A 24,673-nucleotide genomic window follows, 5' to 3' on the forward strand; every position below is an offset into this window, starting at 1 on the left:
AGGATGCCACACCGGCCCACTCTCGCGTCGAGGCTTCACAGAGACAGGCCGAGTGCTCAGGCTCCGAGCCTCGGAGGTGGTCTCGGCGCGCCGGGCGCTTGCGGGAAAGCCAGCGGGGAAGCCGAGGAAGGTTTTTGAGGGCAGCGGCCGCCAGGCCTCGGCAGGGTCTCCACTCACCAAAGGCGTCTACACTGTCCCGCCTCCGACTCCCCAAACTGGATACTCCCAGCGTCCCGCAGACGCAGTGCCGAGACCCCATCCCACCCTAGTCTCAAATCAGTGAACCAGACGACGGTCGCAGGCCTCTCAGAACACCTGAGCGAGCACCGCGCAGAGGTCTAACAGGCACCTGGCCGTGCCCCCTCCCAGGCCAGGGTCGGGGGGGCCGGAAGATGGCGGCGTCGGCTGGGTCCGCCGACCAACCTCCCAGGCGCCCTTGACTAGCTCTGGCCGCCGCGCCACCTACCTTGCTAGCTACAGGTCCCGGCGCGCCGCGCGAAGGGGCGGTGACGGGCACTTGGCACCGCCAATCAGCACCGGGTGTCCGGGCCGCGCCCAATCAGGGCCGGGCGGCAGAGACCGGAATAGGTTGCAAGCTGGCAGCGCATGTGGCGGACGCCGAACGCTGGGGAGCTCGCCGCCAGCCTCGCCGCTTCCCGCGCGCTCTGTACCAAGGCCCCTGGCGCCGGCCTGAGGACGCCGAGGAGGCAGGGACCCGACAGGGCTGTCCGGCCGGAGCCGCGGAGCACCTCCTGCAGCGGTCGCGGGCTCGCCCTCCGCGGCCGGTGCCATGGCCGACTCTCTCCCCTAAAGGAGACTTCCTCAGCGGTTGCTGCCGAGAGATGAAGAACCTGTTAGAGCGTCAGACGACTTCGAGGCCGGCCAACTAGGGGGGCTCGGCAGGAGGTCGCCTGCGCCCTCCCGGGCTCGTTCCTTTCACCCCTTGAGCGAGGCCTCGCTCGCGTCCGGGCACGCGGCCGGGTTCAGAGAGCACCTGGGCCCGGCGGGGCGTGCGGGCAGCATGTTTCCCCGGAGGCCGCCGGTCGGCCTGGCTGCCTGGCTGCTGGTGGGCGCGGCGGCGACCGGGCGCGCGGGGGCGCGGGGCGGGGGCCTGCTCGCCCTGCTGGCCAATCAGTGCCGCTTCGTGACGGGCCTGCGCGTGCGGCGGGCGCAGCAGATCGCGCAGCTCTACGGCCGCCTTTACTCGGAGAGCTCGCGTCGCATCCTCCTTGGTCGCCTCTGGCGCCGGCTGCGCGGACGCCCAGGCCATGCCTCTGCCTTGATGGCGGCGCTCGCCGGCGTGTTCGCGTGGGACGAGGAGAGGATCCAGGAGGAGGAGTTGCAGAGGTGGGCTCGGCGGCGAGGTCGCGCCTGTTCCCTGGGGTGGAGGCGGTGGGGTGGGGAGGTGGGAACGTTGAACCCTGGGGCCTGCCTTGGCGGTGTCTCCCGTTGACCCGGTGGCACTGGAAGTGACGATGCAAGTAGCTGGATCCTGTCGTAGCAAAGCACGTTTCTTCATTGCCTCTGTGTCTTGACTTGATTTGTCGAGTTAGAAATAAATGCAAGTGTAGGTTAGTGGAGGAGGGAGACTTTGGGGCCCATGCCACTAAAGAAGTAGCACTGTGGAAAATGGGTATTGAAGTAGGCCGTCGTTCACGTAATCTTTAACATATCCAGAAAGGTGCAAGTTCCAGACAGGTTTTAAACTTGACCTGAGGGTATACTTGTGCAATTTACAAAATCACTTCATTCCCAATGGGATTTCGTTTGAAATGCCCAGAGAGCTCTTGTCATTGTGACTCATGGCAGAATTAGGAGGCTGGAAGCGATTTTGCCCTCCTGGGACAAACCAGTAGCCCAGACATTTTAACCTGGAAGAATTAGGTCAGTTTTTTGCTACTTCCACTAGAGCTCTGGAAGTACTGTTTTATTAGGCTCTGAAATCACGCTGTCATCATCAAAAACCTCTGTGTGAAAAAAGTGCAGTACCATTGACTGAATTTGTTAACCTGTGGTTCTAAACTGAGTCCTTACAGTTGTCACGTAGTATCATGGGAAACCTTGATTTAGGTCTTGCTTTACGTTGTCGCTGTATTTTCTTTTTAACAGATATTCTTAAATTGTGTTCTCTCTCCACACACGTACTCTGCTTCCTAAACTCTGAAACTGATTGCAAGAACCTAGGATAGTCCCCTACACCAGATAAATTCCACACAAGTCTATTTGTTCTGTTTCTTCTTTTATTCCACATTTTTGGTTAGGTTAAAAATGGAAGTTTTTCAGTAAAGTTACCACAATGACATGTATGGAAGTGTAGCACCCAGATGCCAGGCAGCTATTAGTGTAACATTGTGCGTTGTGAGTAAATGCAAGTGCATCTTAAGAGCTGGTAATACTTTTCTTAGCAGGAAAGATGACTGTTTTACAAATGCAATTTAAAATCATAACCACAAACAACCTTACTCACAAAAAAATTAAGATATCAAAGCATGATAGGTAGTTTGCCTAGTTTCTGTTAGTGTTCTTTTGCTACTTGTCCATTTGTTCTAATGGTGTTCTCAGGTGTGAGAAATAAAAGAATGTACGGGAAGGAAACTTTTAAATTGAGAAATTACCAGTTAACTATTTGACTTTTCATTCTGTTTTTGACGATGAAATACCCATGTTCCACAGTGGTGAAGTTTGACGGGAATATTCCCAGTTGGATCTGTTTGGGGAAGAGGAGAAAGACCAGGAAAGGGCCCCTGGGTGCCAAAGACAGGGAAGATGTTTTGGGGGTGGGAGTTGAATAGCGGTTGGGGCCTAGGTGATAGATGTCGTTCTTCGTCTTTCTCCATGTATTTTTGTCAACCATATGTCCTAGAGCCTCTGTTTAGTAGGTCTCCCATTTGCAGGAGCTAGAGGGGAAAAAACAATAGGAGATAGATGTGGTAAACACTTGAGTCCGTAGTCATTACCCACTGTAGCGGAAAGAAATCAGACAGTTGAAGCACTTGGTTCTAATCCAACTCCTAAAGAGGTAAGCTGCGATAACCCATTTGGGAATTTCAGGAGCTTAGAGGAAGGCCAGTAAGAACACTTAAGGTGCCCTTTTTGACCCTCTGCAGAGTTGTTCCAGTAAAGGCCCTCGTTTAACACCACATGTCCAGTTCATGCTTGAATTCAGTCATGTACTTAAAATTTGATCAAGTCCATTCTGAGGATTTTTTTAAATGTTATTTTGATAGGGAGGCAAATAATATGCTGTCAGCTGTATCTTGCTTGTACAGTGACTTCATAGGTCTGTTCTCATAGCTTGTCATGTTTATATTTTATTTTTAACTAATTTATTTATTTTGCGGGGGGTCACCGTGCGCAGCTTGCTGGATCTCAGTTTTGGATCTCAGTTTTCTGACCAGGGATCGAACCCATGCCCTCGGCAGTGAAAGCATGGAGTCCTAGTCACTGGACCGCCAGGGAATTCCTAGTGTTTTATTGAATAAGGTATTCTGGGTATAGGTTAACTTTTTTTGGCTTGGTGTTTTAAGTATTCTGTTTGCTTTAAAGGATGCTGAGGTTGTCATAGCTAGCTTAGAGGATGTTAGATTTTGTTTGTTCTAGTGAGATGATTTTGGGTAGCTTCCATAATGGAGCACAGTTGAGTGTGCCGCGGGACATGTGCATTTCTTTCATTGTTAACGGAAGAAGAGCGTGATTGTCCCATGGCCCCTAAATCACAGCCTTTGGCTCTTCTGTGCTGCTTCTGTACCAACTTGTCCTGGTACAGACTAATTCAGACATTGCTGTCTTGGTCAAACAGTGATGGAGTGTGAGGATGTCTCTTTGAATGTGTGCCTTGAAGTGGTGTGTGTTTTTTCTTATGTTAGTAGAGTTTCTGTTCAGAAGGACAAAGAAAAACCCTTGCTTTCTATTCTCTCGTGCTTAAGAACATCTTAACAAATAGGAACTCATTAATCGAGAATCAGCAAGAAAATTAGAGAAAAGAAGTAACTTGTACAAAGTGACTGACTCACTGATAGGCCAGGTGTAGAGATCAGGTCTTTTAATGCTTAGTGTTATTACCTGATAGGTTTTAATTAAATGATCAGACAAAATATAACTTTTAATCATTATTTTTGGTGCTAGCTGGCATTCTGTGAGCTCAGGTCAAATCTTATGGAAAAATACAGTAGTAAGTTTTTTAAAATAAATAAATAAATAATTTATTTATTTATTTTTGGCTGCGTTGGGTCTTCGTTGCTGCGCGCCGTCTTTCTAGTTGTGGCGAGCGCGGGCTACTCTTCCTTGCGGTGTGCAGCCTTCTCATTGCGGTGGCTTCTCTTATTGTGGAGCACGGGCTCTAGGCACGTGGGATTCAGTAGTTGTGGCACGTGGGCTCAGTAGTGGTGGCGCGCAGGCTCAGTAGTTGTGGTGCATGGGCTTAGTTGCTCCGTGGCATGTGGGATCTTCCCGGACCAGGACTTGAACCTGTGTCCCCTGCATTGGCAGGCGGATTCTTAACCACTGTGCCACCAGGGAAGTCCCAGTAGTTAAGTTTTTATTGATTTGGGACATTAAGAAAAATTACAGGAACAAAAAGGAGAAGGAAGTTAAGAAATATGAGAGCCTAGGGGAAAATGTTCTATTAATCTCCCTCCCCTTTTTTAAAAAAGTTACAGTTCATTGCTCTAGAAATTTGAGTAAATAAGTGCCAGTAAAGTTTCATAAAGAAAATTAGCCATTTTCCCATTTTGGTCTTTTAACTTTTCAATGTGCTGTTAATTAGATAAATCAACAAAAAGTCCTTTTGGCTTAAAGGAATTTTTTTTTTTTGCGCCACTGTCACTTAAGGATGTTTTTACTGTTACACCTTCTTAGATAATCAGAACTACTGCTCAGAATTGCAATGAACTAATTGATGTCTTTTAGGTAAGTCCCATGACAGTTGTACTTAAAGGTCTCTAACTTTGACAATAATTGGGAATTTGAGAGGGGATCATTGAAACAAGGCAGCCTCTTACTGAAGTTACCGATTACAGGAATGGCTTCATTTGAGTCATTTTAGGAGCCTTTTATCAAGCTCTCCACTTAGGGCAGGACCCCCTATAGATGAGCCAAATATGATTATGCTTATATTTCTGTTTTCATGGTTTTATGCCCTCAATTTCCATGGCTCTCAGTCCAGTCTTTCTCAAATGTTGAAATGATTTTAGTTTTGAAGAAAGGAAAGCATTGACTTTCTTTCTTTGATCCTCTTACTAATCTGCTGGTTCTGTTACTATCTTGGGAATAATCTTTTTTGTCCTTCTTTTCTCCCTTCTTATTACTTAAGTCTCTTAGATACCAAGGTTTAGACACCCATCCCTTCCAAATAAGGTTTGGCACAGCAGGCTAAGGAGATAACACGGTGAGAGGTTTCTCCTTCCTCTACATATATGATAGTGATTGTGCACCTGTGTGCTAATGATGTCTGTCATGTCAACAATTAGAAGTTGAGACCCTTCCGAGATTCTCGAACCTGAGACATAACGATCATTTCCATGATGCAGTCTTACTCTAGCATTCATGTTGTGCTGTTCAAAGAATGAGTGTCATACCTTCACAAGACATTGCTGTCCTCCCTAGGGACTTAGTCTCATGTTTAATCAAGGCCACCTAGTGACCTTTAATCCTATAGGAGAGGCTGATTAAGCAGTGAGTCAGAAGCTCTGTACCACCTTGAGTCTTAGAAGGCCGTTAAAAATACTGCCTGTAGTCATATAGTTTAATTTTCTTAAAACCATATTACTATATAATTTTATGGGCCTCTGATGTGTTTTTCATAAGACGTACGACGTTCCTGCCCCTCTTCATTATGTGATAAGGATATTCAAAAGTCCAGCTTAATTTTTATTGAAGGGTGCTTTACTAGTCCTCAAAAGTGCCATGATTGGTTCCACATGATGCCTGCATTGTTGTTCTTGGAGCAAAGCTGTGACTTTACTTTCTCCTCTGCAAGATCTTATTGCCTACTCTAAATTTCCTTCCCTATTTCTATATGGTTTTTGCAATGGTAGCAGTCAATCTTGTTCTGTAACGTTAATTCAAATTGAAACTTAAAAAAAAATGGTTAAACATTTTTCATCAGAACATCAGTATAAATTGTACTGGCTATGGTTATTGGTTGAAAACAAAGAAACTGATATTGGTTAACTTAAGCCAAAAAGGTGTTAGGTCATTCAGAGCGTTGACAAGAAGGCCAGAGTACAGGTTGGCCAAGAGAACAGCCAAGGCCTGCTACTGGTACAGGAATGCTCTTCTTTGGGCAGTGTTGCTGGTATTGTTTCCCGTAGATCTGTTGCACTGCTGGATTCTCAACTGCCTCAAGATCACTGAGAAAAATCTAAAAGGTCCTGTGCCTTGTATTATTTCCTCAAGATTCAAAGCCTCTACCAGAAGTCTCTGATTCACCTCACTTTAATTAGGAGTCATGTGCTAACTGCTAGGGGTTGAGATGGGGGCTGCATCTCACCTATTTGGGGATTCTCTTCAAGTAGGAAAAGATTCCAGGCAGTGAAAACAGCAAATGTCCCTGTATATAAATATTTTCATTTAATTCCAAAGTTTAAAATTCAGAGAATTGGAATTTTAGAGCTAATAGAAACCTTCGAGAAATAATGTCCTCACCTTACAGGTGGAACAAGGGAGGCTTTGCAGGTAAAATGACTTGCGTAAGATCACACCGCTAGTTGGCAGAGCCAGGACTAGAACACAGATCTCTACACTCACCATTGCTTTGGATTGCTCTAAACTTTTAATCTTGGGTTACCAGTATAACTTTGAATTTTTGGCTTTTAAAGCAATGTGTTAATGTAATCTTTTAATAAGAATTTGAATTATTAAGGCCTACTTCCATATTTATTTACTCAGTTTATACTGTGAACATTTGTTGAGCATGTAATGTTTACCAGGTACTTGCTAGGAGCTGGACATAAAAATATGAAAAAGACTGATTCTGGGCCTTTAGGGAATTCATAGTTTAGTAAGGGTGGCAGATATAAAGATAGATTAATTATAATATTGTGTGATATGTTTCTGTAGAGGAATAAAAGTAAATGTATATGGTTAACTGCCTGGGAGTTAACCTTGACCCTTGTGGGGTTTTTGAGGGTTAAAAAGGCATGAAAGGGCCTTTCAGACAGAATGTATCAGTAGGTGGTGTCTTCAGTCTTGAATTGCAGAAGTGACATAGTCAGCCAGCAATCTTGCTTTCCTAACTGCTGTTTAAAGGTTAAGGGGAGGGGCTTCCCTGGAGGCGCAGTGTTAAGAATCCGCCTGCCAGTGCAGGGGACACGGGTTTGAGTCCTGGTTGGGGAGGATCCCACATGCTGCAGAGTAACTAAGCCCGTGTGCCACAACTACTGAGGCTGCTCTCCACAACTACTGAAGCCCGTGCACCTAGAGCCTGTGCTCTGCAACAAGAGAAGCCACCGCAATGAGAAGCCCACGCACCGCAACAAAGAGTAGCCCCCACTCACCGCAACTAGAGAAAACCCACGCACAGCAACAAAGACCCAACGCAGCCAAAAAAAAAAAAAAGGTTAAAGGGAAAACAAACCATGTTTTTTTGTTTTTTAAAAACATTTTTATTGGAGTATAGTTGATTTACAATGTTGTGTTAGTTTCTGCTGCACAGCAAAGTGGATCAGTTATACCTATACATATATCCACTCTTTTAGATTCTTTTCCCATATAAGTCATTAGAGTATTGAGTAGAGTTCCCTGTGTTATACAGTAGGTTCTTATTAGTTATCTATTTTATATATAGTAGTGTGTATATGTCATTCCCAGTCTCCCAATTTATCCCTCCCCCCCCTTACCCCCTTGGCAACCATAAGTTTGTTTTTTACATCTGTGACTCTATTTCTGTTTTGTAAATAAGTTCACTTGTACCATTTTTTTAGATTCCACATATAAGCGATATCATATTTATGTGTGTCTGACTTACTTCACTCAATATGACAATCTCTAGGTCCATCCATGTTGCTGCAGATGGCATTATTTCATCCTTTTTTATGGCTAAGTAATATTCCATCATATATACATACCACATCTCTTTTGAATTTTATTTATTTTTTATACAGCTGATTCTTATTAATTATCTGTTTTATACATATTAGTGTATATATGTCAATCCCAGTCTCCCAATTCATCCTACCAGGTTAAGGGGAAAACAAACCATGTTTAAAAAAAATTTTTTTTTTTAATGCTTCAGATATATAAAAAGGTTTAAAGAAAAACATGAATGTTACAAATACAGTTATATTTAAGAACTAAAATGTTGTAAATACAATTAAAGCCTCCTCTGGACCCTTTTCCAATGAAATATCCTCTGTCCCCCAGACTATCCCAATTTATTATATTTCATTACCATCTGTGTCTTTATACATATGTATACATCCCTAAATGATATATAATGACACATACTTTGACATATGGTATTGTTTTGAATGTTTCTAGGCTTTATGCCGTTCTGAACAAAATACTAACAAACTGAATTCAGCAACACATAAAAAGGATTATATACCGTAGGTCCTTGTTGTTTACCTGTTTTATATACAGTAGTGTGTTCTTTTTCAGATTCTTTCCCATTACAGGTTATTACAAGATATTGAGTATAGTTTCTGGTGCTATACAGTAGGCCCTTGTTGTTTACCTAGGGATCAGCTGGTCAGTTTCCACAAAATAGTCTATGATTTTGATAGAAATTATTATGTTGAATTTATAGATCACTTTGGGTAGTTTTGCCATCTCAACAATATCAAGGCCTTCAACCCATGAACACAATATATCTTTCCATTTATGTCTTTTAAAATTTCAGTGATCTTTTGGTAGTTTTTAGTGTGTCTTTCACTTCTTTTTTTTTTTTTTTTTTTTGCTGTACACGGGCCTCTCACTGCTGTGGCCTGTCCCGCTGCGGAGCACAGTCTCCGGACGCGCAGGCCCAGTGGCCATGGCCCACGGGCCCAGCCACTCCACGGCACGCGGGATCCTACCGGACCGGGACACGAACCCGTGTCCCCTGCACCAGCAGGCGGACTCTCAACTACTGCGCCACCAGGGAAGCCCAACTTCTTTTGTAAATTTATTCCTTATTATTTTATTCTTTTTGATGCTATGATAAATAGAATTGTTTTCTCAATTTTATTTTCAGATTGTTCATTGCTACTGTATAGAAATACGATTTTTGTAAATTGATCTTATATCCTGCAAGCTTGCTGAACTCCTTTATTAGCTCCAGTAAGTTCCTGTGGATTCCTTAGGATACTTACATGGAAATGAAAGACCCAGAATAGTCAAAACAATCTTGAAAAAGGAGGACAGAGTTGAAGGACTCACCCTTTCCAATTTTAGAATTCACTACAAAGCTACAGTACTTAAGATGATAATGGTACTGGCATAAGGATAGATATATAAATTGTAGGAATTAAACTTAGAGTTTAGAAATAAACTCTTAGCTTTGTGGTCGATTTGAGTTTCAACAAAAGTGGCAAGACAATTCAATGGGGAAAGAATAGTCTTCAACAAATGGTGCTGGGACAACTGGAGGTGCACATGCAAAATAGTGAATTTACACCCCTACCTCAAACCATACACAAAGTTAAAATGGACCAAAGACCTAAATGTAACCTAAAACTCTTAAAAGAAAGCATAGGCATAAGTTCTTTTGATACTGGATTAGGCACTGGTTTCTTAGATATAACACCAAAAAATTGAACAATCAAAGAAAAAATAGATTAACTTCATCAAAATTGAAAACTTACGGGGACTTCCCTGGTGGCCCATTAGTTAAGACTCTGTGCTTCTGATGCAGGTTCGATCCCTGGTCGGGGAACTAACATCCCACATGCAGCGCGGCGCGGCCAGAAAAAGAATTGAAAACTTCTGTGCATCAAAGTTTACTATCAAGAAAGTGGAAGGATGACCCACAGAGTCAGAGAAAATATTTATAAATTGTGTATTTGTTAAGAGACTAGTATTTAGAATGTATAAAGAACTCTTAAAATTTGACAGTAAAAAGACAACCCAATTTAAAACAAAGATTTCAGTAGATCTTTCTCCAAAGAAGATACACAAATGGCCCATAAGCGCATAAAAATATGCTCAATGTCAATAGTCATTATTAGGGGAATACAAATGGAAGAACACAATGAGATACCACTTCACACCCACTAGGATTGCTGGAAAAGATGGGACAATAACAAGTGTTGGCAACGATGTGAAGCAGTTGGAACCCTCATACATTGTTGGTGTGAATATAGAAATGGAACAGCTGCTTTGGAAAATAACTTGGCACTTCCTTAAAAAGTTAAACAGAGTTTCCATGACCCAGCAAGTCCACTCCTAGGAATCTACCCAAGAAAACTGAAAGCTTATGTCTATACAAAAGTTGTATGCAAATATTAATAGCAGTGTTATTCATAATAGCCATAAAGTAGAAACCACCTAAATGTCCATCACCTGATGAATGGATAGACAAAATGTGATACATCCATACAATGGAATATTATTCAGTCATAAAAGGAATAAAGTATAGCGTGAATGAACCTTGTAAATATGCTAAGTGAAAAAAGCCAGATCCAAGAGACCATATTTTGTAATATTCCATTTATATGAAATTTCCGGATAGGCAAGCTCATAGAGACAGAAAGTAGGTTAGTAGTTATCAGGACCTATGAGGAGTTAACTGCTGATGAGTATAGGTTTCTTTTGGAGATGATGACAGTGTTCTGGAATTAGTGGTGATGGCTGTACAACCTTGGGACTATACTAAAAAGCACTGATTTGTATACAGTAAAAGGATGATTCTTATGTGAATTATCTCTTTAAAAGAGAGGAGGAAAATATATATAAATACTCTTATAATGTGATAGGAAGACAACCCAATAAAAAACGGACAAAAGGTATCAAATGACATTTCATAGTCATAAATTATAATAGTTAACATTTGAGGGCTAATTATATGCCTGGTGTTAAGCACTTTACAGGTAAATTTTTTTAATTTTTATAATCAACCTTTGACGTAGGTACTATTATTATCCCCATTTTACAGATTAAGAAATAGGGATTAGTTAAGTTGTTTAATATTCTAGTTGATGAATATTGGACTGGGATTCAGACTCAGGAACTCGTATTTTTATTCCCTACACTTTATACTGTTTTAAAGCCACACCGTTCTGTACAAGTCTTTGTGTGGCCATTGCAATTCACAGGGCAGACTCCAACCATTGCACCATGCCTGTTGTTTTTCTCTCCAGATCCATTGATGAGATGAAACGGTTGGAGGAAATGTCAAGTACGTTTCGGAGCTCTGGAGTTGACCACCACCCTCCAGAACCAAAATCCCCAACAGAAAGGGATGAAGATTCAGGAGGCAAAGAGCAACCGTGGGAAATGGTGATGGATAAGAAACACTTCAAGCTGTGGCGGCGCCCCATTACAGGCACCCCCCTTTACCAGTACAGAGGTGAGCCCAGCTTGGCTGCTGGTAAGAGTGTTCATGCTGGCAGGTGCACAGCACTGTGTTCCTATGCTCTCTAAACTCTTCCGTTCTGGGGGTTTCTTGGGAAAATTGCCCTGTTTGTTGTTTTTCCTCTCCCAGATGACAAGAGTCTCCATGTCTTTGCTACACTTTGCTATAGGTTACCTTTGTCTTACTTTGCCGCCCCAATATGACTTCTAGTTTCTGAATCTGCCTTTAAGATCTGTCAGTCATTACTCTACAACTGAAATGCAGTTAAGTGACGAGAGTCTGGCAAACATCCCTTATTCTTTCCTGTCATTCTAGTTTTTGGAACCTACACAGATGTGACACCTCGGCAGTTCTTCAATGTTCAGGTGAGTACATTTTTCTGCCCAGATCTGGAGCCACTAAGCCTAGAAGTCCACTTGCCATCGTCCACATGAGTAATTTCTCTGACTCAGAAGACATTGGCTTCAATCCATCTGTCTATTTCTCTACCCCTCATTTCACGTCAAATGACCTCTGGGTAAACCTTTGATTTATAACTTGTTTGTCCAGTAGGGATGAGGCCAGGTCTACCCTTTACAGGGCTGTTGGGAAGATCAAATAGAGGAATGGATTTGAGTGCTTGAATATATTTTATATGGCTTTATAGGGTTTTTTTCTTAATTTAAGGGTAAGTTACATACCCTTTATTCCAAAATGCTTCAGTGTATATTTCCTAAAACTAGACATATTCTCCTAGCTAGCCATGGTACCATTATCAAAGTCAGTATAAATTTAACTGATGCAGCACTTACAGAATCTTTGTATTCCAGTTTTACCTACTGGCCCAACGATGTCCTCTATGGCATTTTCTCCTTCAGTACAGATGCAGTCAGGATTTAGCAATCTGGAACTTATCTACAGTGAAGGTGTCTATTTGATAAAGATGAAGAGTATGTGTTTAAAGACTCTGTTCCTCCTTGTGGGGAAATGTATGAAAGGGGAGGTGGGATTACCCAGAGTTCTACAAAAAAATTTTTTTTCCTTCCTGGAGTTTTCACGTTTTACTGGACTTTGAGTTTGATGGTTATAACACACACTACTAATACGCAAGTGCATGCTTTCCCCTAAGCACTGAATTTTGTCTATCTGTATTGAGTTTTTGTTGGTTTGGATATGTATGATATATGTCTTACTTTGAAATTCCGTAGTTACTAGTGATGCTACATATTTTTAAAAATACGCAGCTTGTATTTCTGTGAGGTGTCTGCTCATACTTTTGGACTTTCTGTCTGTTTAAAACTTTTTAGAATCGTTTCACCCATACACATTTATCTCACTGACTACTGTATTTTCCCCAGACATGTCTATTACAATATTTTTTTCTTACACTTGTCTTTTTCTTGTTAAGATTCATTTTCAAGGTAATGGGATTGGCCTACAGGAAGGGATTTTAAAAGACTCGTCTATAGTAAACACAGCCGTGTCTTTGACACTTTGGCACTGCCTTTTAGGTCGGGTCACTGTTGCAGAAGATTCTTGGGTCAGAGGCCCAAGCATCTGGAGAAGTCTTCTGCAGCTTTGTTTTGGATCTCTTGGGTCTTTATGGTCTGTTCTGTTTCCGCAGCTGGATACAGAGTATAGAAAGAAGTGGGACGCCCTGGTGATCAAGCTGGAAGTGATCGAGAGGGATGTGGTTAGTGGTTCTGAGGTTCTTCACTGGGTAACCCATTTTCCTGTGAGTATTTTCACCTCCGCTTTTACGTTTATCATGTCCGTGTGAGGCAGAGCACTAATCCTGCCCCTCCTTTTCTTTAGTATCCAATGTACTCACGGGATTATGTTTATGTTCGGCGGTATAGTGTGGATGAGGAAAACAACGTGATGGTGTTGGTGTCACGGTATGTGTGGTGGCTGCTGCTGGGTTCCTTTAGCTTGTCCTTCATTTATGCATGTGTGATGGGAGTTTGCCTTATGAGTCAAGCCCGGGCCCTATGCATCCCAGCTAGAACGTGAGTGGGCTGGGACTGGTGACTATCTCTGAGGATTGAAGGGATACAAGCTTTCCATTAAACTAATCCTTTAGTTCCTTAATGTTGATAATTAAAAAAAGAAATGCTCTCTTCCTCAACAAAAAGCCTAGTGAGCCAGGAATCACCAACTTAACTCACTGTTTTTAGTACCTAGTTTATACTCATTCATCTTTGTGACTTTTCTGATGTATTTAAAAAATTAGAGGCTGCCGTTTAGATTTTCCTCTTAACTTTAGCTCCCATGCTGTTCTGTATGTAGACATTACTTAGAGTTTCCCTCACTTCTCTCCCTCCCAGGGCCGTGGAGCACCCTAGTGTGCCAGAGTCTCCGGAATTTGTAAGGGTCAGATCATATGAATCCCAAATGGTTATCCGTCCCCACAAGTCATTTGATGAGGTGAGTTCTGCATCATCCGAGAGGTGATGTGTTAGCGGCTTATGAATTTTCTCAAGGAATGCCTTTGATCTGAACTGGGGAGGGCGCAGTCGCTCTCACACTTGACTTGCACCACACTCCGCTGGAGCTTGTTAAAACAGTGCTGGGCTGCGGCCTGAGAATTTGCATGTTTTGAGAAGTTCCCAGGTGAGGCTGCTGCCGCTGGCCTGGGAACCCCACTTCGGGACCCCTGCTGTAGAGTGGTGTACCTGGGAGACCTCCCGAGACAACGTAGTGATGACCCATGGCTCCCGTTACCTGAGGGACAGTTAGCAGAAGACGACAGCCCCTGACTCATCGGCCGGTCATTAGCAGCATTGAGGAACCAGAGCGAGCACCGTTTCCATCAAAATTTCCCCACAGTGGGCAGAACACTTAACCACCTTTCTGGGCTCCTCTTTCCTTGTCTGTAAAATGAGAGAGTTAGACTAATGCTCTCTGCCTTCTTTAAAACAATTTTTACTTTTTAAATTTTTTTAATTTATTTAGGCTGCTCTGGGTCTTCGTTGCCGCGTGCAGGCTTTCTCTAGTTACTGCGAGCGGGGGCTACTCTTCGTTGCAGTGCACGGGCTTCTCATTGTGGTGGCTTCTCTTGTTGCGGAGCATGGGCTCTGGGCGCATGGGCTTCAGTAGTTGTGGCTCACGGGCTCTAGAGCGCAGGCTCAGTAGTTGTGGCGCACAGGCTTAGTTGCTTCATGGCATGTGGGATCTTCCTGGACCAGGGCTCGAACCCGTGTCCCCTGCACTGGCAGGTGGATTCTTAGCCACTGCGCCACCAGAGAAGTCCTGCCTTCTTTAAAATTTTATGACCTTCCTTTGAGAAGAATATCTTCTTCCACTTAGTGTGGTGTTTTACTTTCATGTTTTTGGCCAAATCTCTGGTGAGTACACATACTGATTACAGTGGTTGCTGCTTTTAGTTTTATTTACTTTATAATGGCTTTGTTTCTACCCATCACTTTTGTTTGTTTTAGAGCTGTACGACTGTTCTCTTACCATGGTTTTGTTGTTTCCAGCAGGTTGTTTTGTCTATACCACCTATAGTGGGACTTTAAGAGTGACATAAATGGTGGTTCGCCTCAGTCAGTGTGATGTTTTGCTCTTGTTTTACTGGGAGATGTGTGTTGACTTCGGTACCATTTTGAGAGCAGTATTTTTCTTTTTTCTTTTTTTTTTAAAACATATTTTATTTATTTATTTATTTGGCTACATTGGCTCTTCGTTGCTGCATGCGAGCTTTCTCTAGTTGCGACGAGCAGGGGCTACTCTTTGTTGCAGTGTGCGGGCTTCTCATTGCAGTGGCTTCTCTTGTTGTGGAGCACAGGCTCTAGAGCACGGGCTGCAGTAGTTGTGGCGCACGGGCTTAGTTGCTCCGCGGCATGTGGGGTCTTCCCGGACCAGGCCTCAAACCCGTGTCCCCTGCATTGGCAGGCAGATTCTAAACCACTGCGCCACCGGGGAAGCCCTAGAGCAGTATTTTTTTTTTTCTTTTTTTTTTTAGAGCAGTATTTTTCAAACCACGCATTGCTGCCCACTAGTGGAAGACAAAATTAATTTAGTGCTTAAAGAGAAAAGGAATAAATAGAATGGAAACGGAGTGTAAGCATATTTCATGAAACTTTTGTTTGATTACATAAGTATATACAAGTGTGTGTGTGAGAGAGAGAGTGAGAGAGAACTTGGTTACAGTGTAAAAAGGAGTATTTACAGTGTGTTGTAAATACAGTTAAAAAATGTTTTAAAGTCCTTGCTTTAGAAGCTAGACAAGAAGGCTGCTGTCGGTAGCTAGCTGCTTCTAGGAAGGGGAGCCTGGCTGGGGACGGTGGGAATTAGAATTGTACCTCACTCTTTTCCTTTATGTTGCTTTTGAAATTTGAACCTTGTCTGTGTATTTCCTATTTGAAAAAAAAGTGACTTGAGTCCCAGCATTACTGCCTTTAGAAACCCTGACCATGAAACAGCTAAGGCAGAGTTTGGCACCTAGCAGTGTGTGTTGCACCCAGAAAATAACTTCTTTCAGCTGGCATGGGGGAGCAGTATGAATTATCTGTAAGTCTTTTAGCATATCGTGGCAAGCTCTTAAGAGAAAGGTGAGACTTGAGTTGGTTCTTATAAAAAGGCAGACTGTGGATAGAGGAAAACAGGAAGGACCCTGGAAGTAGAAGACACGATTCAACCAAAGACAAAGATAGGAATGAGCCGTGGATGTTGAGAGACTGACTCACTGCTTGAAAAGGAGGGCAGAGTTTAGGGAGGAGTGGTAACTACCTTGACCATGTGCAGAGGGTACTTGAAAACCAGGCAGCTGAGTTTGGGTTTGCCAGATGGAAAGTAGATCCTTGGTCCGAGGTATGGTGTTTTGTTAGGTTTTTTGTTTGTTTGTTTTTTGTGGCCTCGCCACATGGCTTGCAGGATCTCAGTTCCCTGACCAGGGATTGAACCCGGGCCATGACAGTGAAAGCCCGGAATCCTAACTCCTAGGCAACAGGGAACTCCCTAGTTTTTATGGAAAATTTGAGATGTAGACAAAAGATAAAGAAGTAGAGAGTATAATGAATGAACCCTTTGTATTCATCCCCAGCTCTGACAATGACCAAACTTGTTTTATCTGTACTCTTTCTGTTCCCTTTCCCACTCCCCTGATTATTTTGAAGCAGATTCTAGTTTTGCTATAGAAGAACCAAAGAAGAATTCTTCTATAGAAATTTCAGTATTTATCTCAAAAAGAAAAGAGATTTTTGAAAACATAATATCGTATTCCGTAATATCAAATATCTGTAGTGTTCATATTTTCCTGATTGTCCATGTATTTTTTTGTGGTTGGTTTATTTGAATCAGGATTTGGATAAGATCCAGACATTGAAATGGGTTCATACTGTCTGTAGCTTTGTATCTATCTCTTGAGTTCTTCCTCCTTTTTAAAAAATTTATTTTGGCTGCGCTGGGTCTTAGTTGCGGCACACGGGACCTTTGTTGCCGCATGCAGGATCTTTAGTTGCGGCATGCATGTGGGATCTAGTTTCCCAATCAGGGATCGAAGCCAGGCCCCCTGCATTGGAAGGTGAAGTCTTAACCACTGGACCACCAGGGAAGTCCCTCCCTCCTTTTTTTCCCTTGCAATTGTATTTATTGAAGAAGCAGGTTCTTTGTCCTGGATCTTGCTGGTTATATTCCTATAGTGTCCATAGTGTCACTTAACACGTTTCTCTGTCTCCTGTGTTTCCTATATATGGGTGCTTAGATCTAGAGGCTTGAACAGATTCAGGTTGTTTGGGGCAAGACCACTTTATTAGAAGGAAATAATGTCTGATTGTCCCTTTCTTTGTGAATTTGGAAGTGATTAATGATTATTGCTCAGATCCACTATTTCATTAGAGGTTAACAAAATATTAATTGTGTCAATCCTCCATTCTTTCATTTATTTCCATTTATTAGGTGACATACTTTAAGGGAAAATTTCCTCATTAACTATTTGGTTTCCCATAGTTCACAGAGGAAAGGGAAGTAAGAAATGCTTGATTTGTTTCCTTCATTTACTAGTTTTTAAAATAATGAATTGGTTCTTTCAGCTAGCAGTCCTTCAAAGGTAAAGTTTTTTTTTTTTTAAGAAATGCCATTAGAAACTCACAAATTTACACATACTTGGCTGGTTTCAGTCCGTTCCCAGTTACTCTTACCGGTGTTCAAAGTGTCCCATTTTGGGTCTTTAGGAGCCTCTTCTTACTGCCTGGAGTCCTTTTGACTTGACCTCAGGACTCGCCTGGTTTCTGGTGTTATAAGATGTTCCAGGTTCACCTTGTATATTTTTAGGTGTAAACCTGGAAATGAGCATTTCTTCTGGGAGCCCTGGTTCCTTCTAAGGAAATGTCATTTAAATACCACAGTTTGGCTTCTAGGAGTTCTCACAGCTCTGGGCCTACTCTGTTTTTAGGCCTTTTCAGAAGGTAGCACTAAGTAATAAATTTTGTTTGTTTGTTTTAAAGATACATCCTAAGTGCACACGAGTACTTTTAACTCAAAATTTAGGACTGTAGGGTATATGTCTTGTTGTCTTTAGGATATGTATGCACTGTGCAAAATGTTGAGGCTTTTTTTTTTTTAAAGATTTATTTTATTTATATTTGGCTACATCGGGCCTTAGTTGTGGCACGTGGGATCTTTGTTGCGGCACACGGGATCTTTTGTTATGGCGTGCGGGTTTTTCTCTTCTCTAGTTGTGGCATGTGGGGTCCAGAGCACGTGAGCTCTGTACTTTGCAGCACGCAGGCTCTCTAGTTTGATGCGTGCTAGCTCCCTAGTTGTGGTGCACGGGCTTAGTTGCACTGTGGCATGTGGGATCTTAGTTCCCTGACCAGGGATCAAACCTGTGTCTCCTGCATTGTAAGGCGGATTCTTTACCACTGGACCACCAGGGAAGTCCCCAAAATGTTGAGTTTTAAGGTCACTTGAAATAGGTCCTCTCTTCGTGGTTTTTCCTATCAACTCAGTTCATAGGTTCTTTGTTGTCTACTTTTGATTTTTAGATAACTGCTTTTTAAATATAATTTTGTTTTATTAAATAATAAAAAAAAATGTGTTTTCAAAGTCAAATATGTAAAATAAGAAATAGAGTGATTTGCTTATATCCCTGTTCCATCTACCCAGTTCCTTCCTTCTTCCTGTAGGTAACCACTGTTTTCAGTTCTGACTTCTTTTTTTTCCATATAAGCAGTAGTGGATGATCTCTTACCCCTTTGGGTGGAGCATAATTGGTTCAGACCTCTCCTGGGATCGGGACACCTGTAAATCTCTTAAATCCCTGTCCTTCACTGTACCAATGAGAGGTTGAGCCAGAGAGAATGGGTGCATGGGCCCTGTGGTCAGAATTCTGGGTTCATGTTGGCTCTCGTTGAGTATGTGGGTGACCTTGGGCAAAGTCCCTTAACCTCTTTGTGCTCAGTTTCCTCATCTGTAAAATGGGAGATATTGGTGCCTCTATTATAGGATCGTTGTGAGGGGTTGAAGCAGTTCCTGACACGTGGTTAAGTACTGTATACATGTTTGCTGTTAGCAGTAATAGTAGTAGAGTTCATATCATTTTGGTAAAGATTAAGATATTTAAACATTGGGGGTATGTGTTGGGGTCCTCAGGACCACACCCCCATTCGAAGATCGAGTAAAAGGACGCGCAGGACTCAGCTTATAGTTTTACTCATGCCTGAGATTTATTACAGTGATGGAAAGATGCACAGCTGGATCAAAAGGGGAAGACACAGGCGGGGTCTGGAGGAACCCACTGCAGTCTCCCCATGCTCTCCCTCCCGTGAGGGCCCACGGAGCACATCCTCTCCCAGCTGCAACATGCGTGCGATGTTTCTACCCAGGGAAGCCCAGTAGAGACTCAGCGCCCAAGATTTGTACTGGGGGCTGGTCACATGAACGCCCTCTGCCTAGCGTGTCCTAAAATCCCAGACCCCCAGGAGGAAAGCAGGTGCTCAGTATGAAGTGCATTGTTTGCGCAGAGGAGACACAGGGAGCCACCCTTAGCACTTAACTGTTGACTGGAGCCAAGTTCCCAGACACCAGCCAGGGCCAACCTCGTGAGATGGTAACCTCTCAGGTCTTCAGTGTTCACTCTCTTTTGCTCACAGCGGAAAACTGCCACTCTCCGCCTCAGAGTCAGATCTTGGTTATTCTGTGGTACTGGATACGGAGGCTGTGGGGGTAGTTCAGGTACCTTCATCTTTGCTGTTTTTCTTTTCCAGAATGGCTTTGACTACTTGCTGACGTACAGTGACAATCCCCAGACAGTGTTTCCTCGCTACTGCGTTAGTTGGATGGTTTCCAGTGGTGAGTGGGCGCTTGTGTACAGGGCCTGGACCTGGGCTGAACATTTTGTTTTTCTCTAGCTTCTTGGTGGCTTCAAGGAGATTAGTACTTGTCTCACTGGAGCCCTTCCGAGTTCATTGTTGAATACTACCTTGAAGGTAGTAAAGCCTCCAGCTGCGGTTTGGAGGGGTAAGAATTCTGGAAACCCAAAAAGGAACTTATGCCCAGAGGCAAGCGGAAGAACATTTGCTTAATATGGACTGTGTACATTAATGCATTTAACATTTTTCTTTTTCGTGTTGAAAGCCATAAATCTGGCATAGAAAATGTGGTTATAGGACAGTCACCTGGAGAAAGGGGGCCACCACCCTTTCTCCCTTTCACCACCCTTTCACCATAACGGAGGCTACACATCACTGCTGTGACTGCATCTTTCCCTTCCAATCTCTTGCCTTAAAAGCAGCCTCACGTGATTTTCTTTCTTCTGGTTCTCTGTAGGCGGCTTCTTACACCTCAGGGGGAGAATGGAGAGGAGTTTAGGTGTTTCCGTTTGACATTTCTCTAAACAAAATTGGCAGATATTTACGCTGTGCCACTGATAAATGATATTTTGATCACATAAGAGAGCCTTTGGGGATTTATGTGGCCTGATCAGTACCCCTTTTCAAAGGATCTCAGAGGTCAGGGGTTGTTTTCACTCCCTAAAAGTTTTGGTTGTCTCTCAGTCCATCTGTGATCTCTATAAGGAGGCATTGGCTCCTTATCAGGAAAGAGATAGGCCCTTCTAATTTTGAGCCTACTGTTGGTTTGTGTGTCAGTCTACCCAGATTTCCCTCTCTCCCAACAGGCATGCCAGATTTCCTGGAGAAGCTGCACATGGCCACTCTGAAAGCCAAGAACATGGAGATCAAAGTAAAGGACTATATCTCGTCTAAGCCTCTGGAAGTGGGTAGTGAAGCCAAGGCCACCGCCCCATCTTCTGAGCGGAAGAGTGAGGGTAGCTGTGGCCCTGCCCGGATTGAGTACGCCTGAAGGACTTTCAGATAAGTAGGGACAGGCTGCTTCTAGCCCTGTCTCCGTGTCTTATCACTCACTCTGTTGCAGAATAAACAGGACGTGTATTTGAAGGTGTCTGCTGTAACCACCAGTGCAAGATAATTCAGTCCTGGTGTCCGGTCTGTTCAGAGCCCTACTGCTGTTTATTAAAACAGAAGAAGGAGGCGTCCGAGGGGGCATCGTCATATTCTCAGGCCAAGCATTTGGAAATTTGGTGTTTCGCTGAGCTAATCTGGAACAAGCCTCTCACCTCAGGCCAGAGGGGACAACATCTTTTACTTCCTCTGTCCACATTCCATTCTCAGCCTCGGTTCTGCAGCACACTGGGCTTCCTTCGGTTCTGAAGGTCCAGCTGGACCACCTGGACGGTTGCGTCTTCAGTGAGGGATAGTGGGGAGTGCTCTGGTTGCAGTCCTGGTGTTGAGTGGTGTGAACTGTTGCTTGGCAGTGTAAGTGCCTCGTCCTCACCTTCTCCTGTCTTTAGGGACATAAAGTTTGTACCAAGAAATATCACTCTTGGCCTCCCATCCACACCCCATTGACTCCCTCTACCCAGAGCAGTTTCCTTTGAGTTGACCAGTTCTTCTGTATTCGTGTGCTGTATTCATCTGGGTCGTTGCCTCCTCCCGCAGGCCGATTACCAAGAACACTGGGAGACGGTGGCTCTCTGTATCATCAGTGTTTTTGATGGGATCAGTGGAGATGCTCGACACATTACACTTCAGCTCTGTTTTTTTTTTTTTTAACCTTTGTGTTAAACAGTGGGAATTGGGGAGTTGAATAGGATTTTTCCATAGTCTGTATAGAAAACACCATTTTGATTGAGGCGTTATTTTTCACACTTCAGGTTTGACTGGATGCTCAGCACTTGCCTGTCCTGGAAGGCTAAAGGCAGAGGAGTGGGGATTGGGCGCCTCCCTTGGAGCTCTTAGAGCTGTAGACAAGCTGTGTGAACAGCTAGATGGAAGTTTGTCCCAAGTGCTAATATAGAGGGGGATGTGGTTTATGTGACCCTCTTGTCCCTCTGAGAAGCTTTTCCTCCTTTTCTAAGCTAAAATAAGAGCAAACCACGCTGTTCAGATAAAGTCACAACCAGATGGGATCAGTCTGACTGGAGAATCGGGAACAGCTTTCAAATCCTCCTCCCTCCCCTTATTTCTTAGAATTTGAATGACCAGATTGCTCCCCACCCCACTCGCTACCCTTTTGCGTTGTTGAAAGGGGAGCTAAACCTGAGACGAACTTTAAGCCCCTCGACCTTTCTGTTGCCTAAGTACTGTGCCAAGGAAATGCCTGCCCCGGTGTTTCAAGTCTTGCGTTCTCTGCGTCGTTGGCAGAGCAGGGAGATGCACCCGGCAGTCCCAGCTTCCTTTCGTTGATTGTGTCTCTCTCCTCATCCCCAGGGCCTGACAGACCAGGAAGAGTCCCTCAGTTACGGTTACGTTGGAAGTTAGTGCCTGTGATTGTTGGGACGTGGGTGGCGTGGGTGAGTGGTGTGAGTGCACATGTGATAAGGGGCTGGGCGTTGCCCATATGCTTTTTGGCAATTTGACTCTGCACTTGGGGTTGGTCTATACAATTGCTTATGTCATTGTAATGATTTCACTCCTGTGACATTTTTATCAAATGTGTGAATAAAAAGATTGGTATGAAAGAGTGTGTCTTTGGACAGATGTTGGTGGGGAAATCTTGCATACTGGGCTTATTATTTCTTCCTGATCATAAAGTTGAAGTGTGTTTCTGCTCATAGAGTTGGCACTTGGAAGTGGCAGGGCTTGGTCTTTCTTGGCGGTAACTGACACACCGCTCACTACCTTGTCTAGACTGTAAGCCCTTTCCAGGTGACCAGTTTGGCAACTGAAAACAAACCACCTGTTTGTGCTTCTTTGTCTTGATCTCCTAGTAACCCACACCCTTTGCTTTAAAAGAAGGATTGACTTGGAGGAAACAGAGTTAGAGCTTTGCTGGGAGGGAGTGAGGAGAGGAGGGGACTCGGGCCCGGGGCTGGAGTCCGGGGGCTGGAGAGGGAGGGTGGTGAGTGCGAAACCCAGGGCATGGTTAGGTCACACAGGCAGTTCTGCTGGAATGTGGATTTGTGCCAAGGTGATTGATGCGTTAGAGACACTGAGCATAGCATGAATTTTGAGTTTATGTGTAATTTTTGCCTGTGGGAGACAAGAGGTGAACACGGATGCCCATCCAAACTACGACAGCTCTTTCCTCCACAGTGCTCTCAGATAATCTCTGGAAAGACATCTGTGCTGGAAGACTACTTGTCAGAGGTCGTATGCTGCGGGTGCACGTGTGTGTGTATAGTCTTACATTTGTTTCTTTGTTTTGTTTTGGTTTTTTGAATATTTATTTGGCTGTGTGGGTCTTAGTCGCAGCATGCATGAGGGATCTAGCTCACCGACCAGAGATTGAACCCAGGCCCCCTGCATAGGGAGCACGGAGTCTTAACCACTGGACCACTAGGGAAGTCCCTGTGTAGCCTCACATTTAGAGAGTTGGTCGCACTGGCCTTCAGCCTGCTGTGGAGGCCTCTGCTCAGCACCCCTGCCATTCTCCAGGCTCTGCGTGAACACTTCCACGGAGAAGCAGCTGAGTTCTTGACTGAGCAGCATTTCTGTTGGCGGATAGCTCCGGCTTTCAGAACGTTCTTTACGTTGAGACCAAGTGGGCCTCATACTGTCTACCGATGGGTCAAGCCCTGTCCTTGGAGCAACACTGAAAACTCTCCCATGGGATAGCGCTTCGTATTCTTTTTTTTTTCCCGTACACGGGCCTCTCACTGTTGTGGCCTCTCCCATTGCGGAGCACAGGCTCCGGACGCGCAGGCTCAGCGGCCATGGCTCACGGGCCCAGCCGCTCCGCTGCATGAGGGATCTTCCCGGACCGGGGCACGAATCCGTGTCCCCTGCATCGGTAGGCGGACTGTCAACCACTGCGCCACCAGGGAAGCCCTAGTGCTTCATATTCTTGAAGACGGTGCTCATGTGACAGCTTTTCCAAGGCTTTATGTCACCAGCAGCTTCAAAAATCCTCCAACTTATTTTGAACAATTTCATACATATAGAAAAGTTGAAAGAGTAATAAAAAAAAACCTTATATACCCTTTCTGTACCTTTGCTGGTTGTTAACAAAGGCTTTATCTTCCTCTCTGTCTACACTTTGCTATGACTGGACTATGTCCTAAAATTCATATGCTGGGGCCCTAACTCCAACGTGATGGTGGAGATGTGGCCTTTGGAACGTGATAGGTTTAGATGAGGTCATGAGGGTGGGTCCCCATTATGGAATTAGTGCCCTTATACGAAGAGCTGCCAGGGGCTTGTTCTCCCTCTCCACCGTGTGAGGACACAGAGGTTGGAAAGCCAGAGAGAGCTCTCACCAGGAAATGGAATCGACTAGCATCTCGATCTTGGATGTTCAGCCTCCGGAACTGTGAGAAATAAATTTCTGTTGCTTAAGCCACTTAGTCTGTGGTATTTTGTTATGGTGGCCTAATTAGATTAATACACTTTTTCATGACCATTTGAAACTAAGTTGCAAACATATTTCACCCCTAAATACTGAAACATGCTTTTTTCCCCCCCCCTGCGCCATGCAGCATGCGGGATCTTAGTTCCCTGACCAGGGGTCAAACCCATGCCCCCTGCAGTGAAAGCACGAAGTCCTAACCCCTGGACTGCCAGGGAAGTCCCCGAGCATGCTTTCTTATAATAGGGATATTCTGTGTAACCACAATGCCATTAGCACACAGATAAACAATGTCATAATATCTAATAATTCAGTCCATATTAAAATTTCCCGTTGCCCCCTATATGACTCTAGCAAACTCCCCTTAAGTAGTTGTGGCACGCAGGCTCAGCA

The 24,673-nt window shown here is 44.0% G+C and overlaps 1 protein-coding gene across 1 annotated transcript; it reads left to right on the forward strand.

The window, feature by feature from the left end:
* Nucleotides 1-488: 488 nt before the first annotated feature.
* Nucleotides 489-22,750, forward strand: STARD7 (StAR related lipid transfer domain containing 7). The gene is made up of 8 exons (XM_060027335.1): nt 489-1,347; nt 11,277-11,485; nt 11,807-11,856; nt 13,095-13,205; nt 13,286-13,368; nt 13,798-13,897; nt 19,681-19,765; nt 20,592-22,750. The coding sequence occupies exons 1-8, from the start codon at nt 1,022-1,024 to the stop codon at nt 20,774-20,776; spliced, it is 1,149 nt and encodes a 382-aa protein (XP_059883318.1). The 5' UTR covers nt 489-1,021; the 3' UTR covers nt 20,777-22,750.
* The last annotated feature ends 1,923 nt before the right edge of the window (nt 22,751-24,673 follow it).

The sequence above is a fragment of the Delphinus delphis genome, chromosome 12 (genome assembly GCF_949987515.2).
Source record: "Delphinus delphis chromosome 12, mDelDel1.2, whole genome shotgun sequence".
Classification (NCBI taxonomy): domain Eukaryota; kingdom Metazoa; phylum Chordata; class Mammalia; order Artiodactyla; family Delphinidae; genus Delphinus; species Delphinus delphis.